A 9,453-nucleotide genomic window follows, 5' to 3' on the forward strand; every position below is an offset into this window, starting at 1 on the left:
GACAAACAGGTTTTGTTTTACCGAAGGCCAAAAGAAAATAAGGTTCTAAAGCCACTCGAGGTTCTATGTCAGTCAGCCTGAATGACCATGACTTTAAGTGCGCAAAACAGGATGGTTGCTCGAGGTTAGAGGTTACATACAAATGATTAGGTGAAATATAAATAGATAACTCAAAATGTTCTTTAGGTCGAAATATGACCTAATATGGATATATATAATTTACGTACGTTTTATTCATAGCTGGGCAGACGACGTAGACGGTTCACGTATGAATGACCCATAATTCATCAGTGTTTCCGTTTTAGGAGTATAAATGTCAGGTTGAACATTTATCCCCGTGTCATTGTTGCTGAATCACAAATCGTAAGTACAACAAATCACTGGGCGTATCTTAAGTGTGCATTTGGAACGACTTGCGAAATGCTTCGTCATTTCTAATACTTTGCTGTGACAGAATGGAAAATCATGTAAAATAAAGCAAACATTTGTTTCAATATGGTCTGTACTTGTCTACAACAAATCTCTTAGCGGGCTTAGAAAATGTTGCCGGTCATAGGAGGCCTTAAGAGTGCAAAATCGCGTCAAAACATTCTGAAGAAAAAAAGGCAAAATCATTTTATTCTTCTTGGTTACGCAGAAGATACCTGTCAGAATGCAGAACATCAAACTTAAATTCGAACAACCCATAAGAAGGTTATTGCAGTGGCAATGCAGTCACACCACATTCTTGACAATGTGTGAAAAGTTGAGGCTTCCATATCATTGCGCGAGGAGTAATCATAATTGTAACATGATTTATTTCTATTTACAGACAAAATGCTGTTGCTGGTAGTTTTGCTCTTCCATGCGGCCTTGTGGTCCACTGGGGAAGCCGTGGGTAAGAAACAAAACTATTCGATAAACTTAACCAGACTCCATTATGCTAATCATAGTTCTTATAACACCATAATACAACAATCATTGTGTAATATTATTCTCCGGTTGAAAATACACAACTTTCTCCTATTATTGAACATTTCGCGAGAAATTCCACTGCGGCTCGCGAAAAACGTACTTTTTTTCGTGAAATAGATTATTGCATCATCTTGCAATTGTATGTAATCACGATGACGAAGCAATGTTTTATTCCCAAAAAGTACCTCGTGGAAGCTTTCATAAGCACTTAAACTGTACACGCAAAATAGGTTATGCAATATCTACATAGTACGTTACCTTGTAAATTCTACAATTCATTGTGTATACACTGTACTATGAACGGAAGCTATAGGGTTATCAATCTATTGATTGTGTGTCATGGGAATAGCAACAGTTGGTCTGCCTATGGCAAATGTAGATATCAGATGACATGCTTATTTTAGCCTTTATGTATCATTAAGGATATGTAATGATTATTCTACTTCATAATTTTTTCCCTGAATTCGTCCAGGTTTTTTTTTCAACAATGGAGTATCTGAGAGTATGGTACCGTCATGATATAGTTTCAATGCCCTAGTTGTATGTACTGGGTGATACGAACATAGAAGGTATCCGAAAATTTATCATTCATGTGTCTGTGCGTGCGTGTGTGCGTGCATGTGTGTGTGAGAGACTATGTGTGTGTGTGTGTTTATAATTGTGTGTGTGTGTGTGTGTGTGGCTGTGTGTGTGTGTGTGTGTGTGTGTGAGAGAGAGAGAGAGACAGAGAGAGAGACAGATCGTGTGTGTGTGTGTGTGTGTGTGTGTGTGTGTGTGTGTGTGTGTGTGTGTGTGTGTGCGGGCGGGGGGGGGGCACACACACACAGACAGAAACACTGATACAGCTCTTCGCTCCCTTAGGGTTCAGTTCAGTGATCGTTTGTAGGAAGTTTGTCTATCACTTGTTTCTTACGGTTGTACATGTCTGATTTGTAGGCACCTATCTTGGTTGTTACATCGACGATCCCAATGACCGAGACTTCGCTCATGTGACCACCATGACTTACACCAACGGTTACACCACCTGTAGCCAGTACTGCTCCTCCCGGGGGTACCGATACATCGGAATGCAGTACGCTATCGAGGTACGTATACGGCCACACTGATTTGATGTATATGGATGACGTCCGCGCCAGCATCAATTTTCGAAAAAGATAAAAACCATACTGTGAATCGTACAAAGAAGCTGAACAAGGGCACATAAAAATTCATATGCCGCCCAAGCAGATTAGCAACCATACTATAAATCATACAAAGACGCTGCAAAAGAGCAAATATGTGCTGTAAATTGCAACAAAAAAACACCGGTAAACGGATACTAATTAGTAAAATTTTTAGTTTGTACACACTATCAAAATTTTTTGTCCATGCACACATTTTCTCAAGGCTAATTTGAAGCACTCCAATACAATCTTGATACAAAACCGTATGCATAACATACCTTAACCTAACCTAAATGATCTTTGAAAGGAATCTGACCGTTAGTTACGAGTTATGCTCAAATTTGTTGCTGTTTTCTCCAGTGCTTCTGTGGCCACAGTTACGGCAAGCACGGCCGGGCCCCGGAGTCGGACTGCTTCTACGGCTGTTCCGGTGGGACTGGCGGGCAATGTGGTGGAGACTACAGGAACACTGTCTGGGACCTCGGCACATGTATGTCCATGTATTCATCTAATACTTTTCTTTCCGCATCTATTGTACGAATGGCATATTCTAAGAATTCAGATTAGAAACGCTGTTCAAAATTCGGTACAGATAAATGTCATGAATCAACAAAGACCAAAGTCTAAAGGAGGTCTCACAAAAGGATACGCTCTGGAGACCTGATATCAAAGTGTGGAAAAAAGACGTAGGTAGCTTCTCTTGTGGTATGGGCTGGACACACGTACAACGTGGACACACGTGCGACGATATCCTAGCAATCACGATAGAGTTGGTTCATTTCGAGGTACTATGATGTCCCAAAGAGCTCCCAGTGACTTTTTTGGGGAACTTGTTTAGATGTAAAGGCTACGTTATAACAAGGAATGTAGGGGATTTTTACACGTCAAATAAAATATTGGAGGTAGAGTTTACATGTAACAACGTCTTTCTTGCTCCTCAGCCGGTGTAACTACCGGAACCGGAACCGGAAACTCAGATAACTTGGAGCTTGTGTTTGAAGACACCTTCGATACCCTGGACACGACCAAGTGGAGGCCAGAGGTCACCGCAGGGGGTGGTGGGGTAGGTACTCTCGTTCCCATGTTAGGTCGTTGCATCTTTGCTTAGACGATGCTTTATGAATGTTCGTAACATGTGCCTCTATATAATCATCAGCAATATGTATCATGAACTAGTACACATATATCTCCGGGTAGCATAGGCTAGGCTTTATTAGACATGTCGTATTGGCCAGCTTCCAGAGAGTTGTTACAGTCTTCACCAAACTGATTTTGGAGCTATGCGTAGTGTTCAAAATACATAGCGATAAGACTGGAAACGTCATTGTCCCGCGAACATGATATTTCTGCAAAAAATTAAAAGGTTACAGGTATATTGATAAGGCAGTATATTTAGAAAGTATGTTAATAAGGCAGAATTATCAGTTACACTGATATGAAAGTTTTGGAGGTTTCCTGAAAGGATAACGTAGTGTTGCTCCCTCACAGAACGAAGAGTTCCAGTATTACTACGGCCACCCTGACAACCTGTACGTTCAGAACGGGAACCTCTACCTCAAACCGGTAACTATTTTATCTTATTGTAACTAAATCAACTTACATCAAATTCTACGCTGGGTTGTCATCATTATCATTACTGTTATAATTATCATTTTCATGATTGCTATCATCACCATTATCATCATCATTATCATAATACTTTTACATTGTAACTTGCAATAAACATGTGGCGTTCGCAGGAAAACAGCTACTCAAGCAATTGCTGGATACATTTTGGAAACGGTCAGACGTTCCAGATAGCATCCACAACCTTTCATCAATGACCGTGGACGAGATTTTAAGCTAGATCACCAGGTTTTAAACAAAAAACTATGAATTAATATGCAAATAAGTTGAAGAGAATTTCTAGAACTTACACTGAGCAGTGGATCGAATGAAACAGAAAGCCACCCCTGAATAGAGATGGAGGACACCACAAATTGTTTACTACATCTGATAATTCTTCTCTCTTACAGACACTCGCTTCAGAACACTACGGCGAGGAATTTCTGACGGAGGGATACATTGACTTCTGGCGTGAGTTATCCAATCACATTCCATCTATATGTCTGTCTATATCTATCTATCTGACCGGTTCACTTTGCACTGCATGCAGCTATATGTAGGTGTCACTGCTAACAATACGGTGGTTACGTTTGGGACTGCATTGTTAGCAGCGACACCTAGCTTCAGTGCAAAGTGAAACAGTCAGTCAGAATTGCCCTTAAGAATACGACAGACGGTCATTGTCATTCAAGTGTGGATGATGTTACAGATCCAGACAGTCATTACGGTCACAATTGAAAAATGGGCCCTGTCGGGAAGTTTACGGGCTGTATTTTTTGCACTTCCGGGCGTTACCCCTACGTGGCCCCGCGGGGCGCCCTGTGGCTAACGGGATATTTTGGGCACGGCCAGAGCCCTGGAGGTTGTTAACATGGAATTAAAATCGACCCGGGACCTGGTAAAAAATAGGCGCCGTGAGCTAATCATGAGAACACTGAGAGGTACCTTCCGGTGTCCGGCAGTTCACCCTGACAATTTTGTGTCTTCGGGGCTCGACCGGGGCTATACCCCCAACGGGCACCGTTGCAAATGTGACCGTAGCATAAGCGGCAATGTTGTTTCAGACGGCTACAACTACATCGGATGTTTCGACGACGGGGGAAACCAGGACCTGACGGAGAATCTGCTGACCGCTGGTGACATGAACCCTGGGAAGTGTGTGACGCACTGCGCAGGACAGGGGTACGAGTACTTCGGACTGAAGGGAACACAATGTCGCTGTGGACACACCTATGGCAGGTAGGGGATAATCTTGAGGACCGTACATATATAACACTTTCGCCTTGTGAATCTTGTTGAACAGTCACTACATTGCAAAGATGGCCAAATTTGGAGCCTCGAACAAAAAATGTAACATCAATTCCATCGTTCGAACCCGGTATTCGAATTTTCAACAGTGGCACAATCAGTGCACGTGAAGCGTGTTCTAATCATTCTATGCTATATGCATGGAAGACCGTGTGATACAAGTAGAATCCCATGTGATAACCCAAAATATCGCCCGGTACGGAACACACGTATCGAACGTTATCCCGGTCCAGGTGTGACATGAATACGTTAATCATACAATATGGAGCAAAGAGCTCCCCTGATTCACAAATAAAGAAATCAAGGTAAGATCTACAAACTTGACAATCAACACATTTATACATTTATATGTGTGTTGATTGTCAAGATACATGTACATGTGTTGATTGTCAAGTTTGTAGATATAGATATATAAAGAAATTGAAATTATAGAAGATGTCCTTTCCTGGAGTTTTTCTTTAGTTCAAAGAATGTCTTTTTTGTTGCTACTACGCTGCAATAGTCAATGTTTTTCTCTCACCTATGAAACCCACCGCTCCGCTAGGTTTGGCCGGGCACACAGTCACCATTGCAACACTAACTGTCCTGGAGACAGCGGCAAGGAGTGCGGCGGAGCCGGGTCTTACACGTCCGTCTATGGACAATGTATGTCATCACCCTTCCTGTTATCAGTTAGTGAGGCCACGTTGGTTTGATTTTATGGATAACGTCCGCGAGCGCGTCCATTGTTTGCTATATCATACTCTGTGTTTTTAGTAATTTGTTCAAACTTCCTGACCACTTAGATTTCATAATGACGGCAATATTTATTTTTTCGCACGTTCGCTTCAGTTTTGGGGTTCCCAGAAGATGTCATCCATCTAATCGAATCAATACGGCCTTAGTTAGATCCTTTCCACACTTTCGGTGTGCGATTTCTATAACCCTTGGGACACACAGTTTGCAAGCACAACGATAGTAGCCTGGTATCCATCCCTATTATAGCTGCCGAGTTTCTTTCGTCCTCTCAGAGAAGATAGGTACCAGGCTACGACATAGACACTATGGGCACTAGGGTCTAGTCCGCTGGTAGCTGATAGTGCACTAGTGTTCAGCTCCCATACTCTTTCTCATGAGTGCTGTATGAATTGCACAAATGCAATAGACCTTGATCGCTGATACGCAAGGTAACAGTTACCAACTGGATAGAGTTTAGAAACGGTCAGACGTTTGAGATAAGATTGTGTTTTTTGTACATTGTCCTTTCTGTTGGGCTTTTGTGAGAAGTTTGGTCATGTGTCTTCAGCGTATGGAGACTGCACATCAGACTTCCCCCAGGGACGGGCCTGTTCCCTACAGGGTTCCCAAAACGCCCCCCTTCCACCCATCCAGTCCGCCAGGGTCACTACCGTGGAGAGCTTCAGCTTCACGTACGGGAAGGTCGAGGTTTGGGCTAAGCTGCCGACAGGAGACTGGATTTGGCCCGGTGAGAACTTTATTTATTTAGTGTGCTATGCATGTATGGATTGATTGATAAACAGTGACAGGAAATGTCCTAAAGCATAGCTGTTTCCCAAAATATGCCATTTGCAAGTTTAGTGTGCGCCTGTGTAGTGGTGATAGTCGGAAAGTCTCGCGAGACGTTGCTGCCTCGAGACCTTGAACTCCAAAATGGCGACGCCATTGCTTGTTGATGACGTAAGGGTGGTCTCCGGTTCTTTTGAATCAAAGATCCTTGTAACCTGGGTTCGATAGAATGTGCTAATTCTCCACTGTTGTTTTTATTTGCTCAGCAATCTGGCTGCTTCCAAGGGATAACGTGTATGGTGGATGGCCGGGTTCGGGTGAAATCGACATCATGGAATCCAGGGGTAAGTTGTACCATTATTCATTGTTGCAAAAAAATAAGCCTATTCGCGGTTCAAACTGCGCAAGCGCAGTGAGACGAATTGTGGGAAATATGTCAAAGTGAAGGCCCCTAAACTGGCAAACATTTCTTGTCTAAACAATGTTTAATACATGTCAATACACGTTTTGCTCATCTCAGGGACCCTTAACTTTGTAGCATTTCCCACAATACATCTCGCCGCGCATGAGCAGTTAAATCATACGTGAAAAGTCAAAAATACATTTGCATGTCATCGACACTAAACCAATACGCAAAAAAACCAACCTTGCTGTTGTTTTCTTTATTATACAGGAAACCGGAACCTGTACGGATCCTGGGGCGGATCCATCGGAGTTGACGACATGGGGTCCACCCTGCACTGGGGACCGAGATGGCCCTACAACGGCTACCAGCAGACAACCGGCTCAAAGTATTACCCTCGTGTATAGTCTGTAGTGTACTTTACGCGAAGTTTATATCCGTGATAAAGCGTTGAGAAGATTTGTCTTAATGTCCATTTAATGGTCTGGCCGTGAATGAGACACAGGTGGCTATTGCGAAGGGTTAGTCCTACTGAAGAGGCAATACAGAATATAAGACTGGAACATACGTAAGAGATTTAGGTACTACACACATACACACAAACACTCCCATGCACACACAAACACACACATAGAGTAAGAAAATAAGATTGTATAGATATACATAAGTTCCTATGTACTCGTGGTTATCTTGGAGAAGAGCTTGATTGTTCTAAATTGCCAAATGTCCTAAAATGCTAAATGATGTACTTCAACTTACAGGCACGCCAATTCTGGTACTTATGGGACTGACTTCCACAAGTGGGTTCTGACTTGGACGGACTCCTATCTCAAGTGAGAATACTTAATGATGTTTCCCTTTACAGTCTGGTCTTTACCATTGCACCATGCGATAAATATAAAAAGATAAAATATTGAACATATACGCAGCAAAGAATCGCACGTATTCTAAGTCCGTGTGCGTGTGCGCTTATACATAATTATTGCTCGATTGGACCTGCATAAATGTCTAAACGTGCTTGAAACTAAATAATGACTTTGATATTTGCTTAGGGTCGTAGCCCCTCCGATTTCCCCAGCGAAATATCTAAGTGCATGTATTGAAAACTAAATGATGAATTTGAGGTATACCTAGGGTTGAGGTCGATGATTTTTGGCCCCTCCGTTTTCTAAATGTGCTTGAAACTAAATGGTGACTTTGATAATGTACTTATTAGAGTTGAAGTTGATGATCAAGAGGTCTTGATGGTCTCTCCTCCGACTAACTTCTGGGATATGGGCAACTTCGGCCTGCCGTCTTACGAGAACCCCTGGGCTGGAGGCGGCAAGATGACGCCATTCGACCGAGAGGTAGATTATCTTTATTGTTCACTCTTTTAGTGCCTAGTGGCACATAGGTCATCAAATTTCTTTGCTATTTCAGTAGCAGGGTACGTTTGGGAAGGTTAGTCATCCAGGTAAACAATAGACAATTCAAATTCTACAACTGGATAAAATTCGGAGACTTGATTCCGGACGTTTCGAGTGACATCCAACACTCTTTTTCAGCGTCACTTAAATGAACTGTAAATGAACTGGTAAAACGAATACAATGCTAGTAATTGAACATGTCAAGGACACTAACTCGTCAGAAACGTATGCAAATGTCAATAAAATGTAAATCATGTTAGGATAGCAGTAGCAGGGTATATTTCTACGGGAAGGGGTTGCTAGCCGTTCCCCTTTAACGTGCTCGATGCACCTCCTCGACCATGGGACCCCCATTTTATGTCCTTTCCGGAAGACTGTCGTTCACATTTCCGAGTACGCATTTGCAGCGACATGAGTTGTGGGTAATATGTCAAAGGTTAAGGCCCCTGAGACAAAACAAAACACGTCTTGACATCTTTATGCAAATCGAGACAATGGTCGAGACGAGAACTGTTTACAAGTTAGGGACTTTCACCTTTGATATATTACCCACAATTCCTATCGGTGCGCATGCGTACTCGGAAGTGCGAACGACCTTATTAAGTGACTTATCTTGCGTTCTCTCTCTAGTTCTATCTGATCTTCAACGTCGCCGTTGGCGGGACCAACTACTACTTCCCGGACAACGCCAACAACCAGCCGTACCCGAAACCCTGGAGCAACGACAACTCCCGTGAGGGCGCCATGAGGGACTTCTGGAACGCCAAGAACCAGTGGTACCCCACCTGGAACGGTGATGACGTCGCCATGCAGATCCAGTCCATCAAAGTCTGGAAATTCGTCTAAGTCTCGCGAGATTTTGTGAACTCTCGTGAGATCACACTAGAGCAATATTCTCTCACGTGACCATGCCAAGCAAGGCCATTAAATTATGCACAATATCGATTTTATTGCTTCTGTCTCAGAGCAACAGAAATGGTATCTTGGTAAAATCAGTGTAAGAAAATGGATTAATAAAGACATCAATCTATACAATAATGGCCTTTACATTGGCTATTTCTAGAATAGTTTTGTACTGTAAACTGAGACGTGATGAAGTGATCAC

At 42.6% G+C, this 9,453-nt stretch overlaps 1 protein-coding gene across 1 annotated transcript; it reads left to right on the plus strand.

Annotated features, from left to right (window-relative positions):
- Positions 1 to 111: 111 nt before the first annotated feature.
- On the plus strand, positions 112 to 9,293 carry LOC136424695 (beta-1,3-glucan-binding protein-like). The gene is made up of 15 exons (XM_066413320.1): positions 112 to 124; positions 812 to 877; positions 1,891 to 2,039; positions 2,478 to 2,607; positions 3,059 to 3,180; positions 3,606 to 3,680; positions 4,133 to 4,193; positions 4,787 to 4,961; positions 5,575 to 5,675; positions 6,316 to 6,495; positions 6,803 to 6,880; positions 7,210 to 7,327; positions 7,701 to 7,772; positions 8,156 to 8,288; positions 8,979 to 9,293. The coding sequence occupies exons 1-15, from the start codon at positions 112 to 114 to the stop codon at positions 9,192 to 9,194; spliced, it is 1,689 nt and encodes a 562-aa protein (XP_066269417.1). The 3' UTR covers positions 9,195 to 9,293.
- Positions 9,294 to 9,453: the final 160 nt, after the last annotated feature.

The sequence above is a fragment of the Branchiostoma lanceolatum genome, chromosome 18 (assembly GCF_035083965.1).
Source record: "Branchiostoma lanceolatum isolate klBraLanc5 chromosome 18, klBraLanc5.hap2, whole genome shotgun sequence".
NCBI lineage: Eukaryota > Metazoa > Chordata > Leptocardii > Amphioxiformes > Branchiostomatidae > Branchiostoma > Branchiostoma lanceolatum.

Bases quoted from the DNA above. Each gene is read 5' to 3' on its own strand.
- LOC136424695 (XM_066413320.1), top strand. The intron at 878-1,890 runs GTAAGAAACAAA...TCTGATTTGTAG, and splicing joins GTCCACTGGGGAAGCCGTGG to GCACCTATCTTGGTTGTTAC. The intron at 6,881-7,209 runs GTAAGTTGTACC...TTTATTATACAG, and splicing joins CGACATCATGGAATCCAGGG to GAAACCGGAACCTGTACGGA.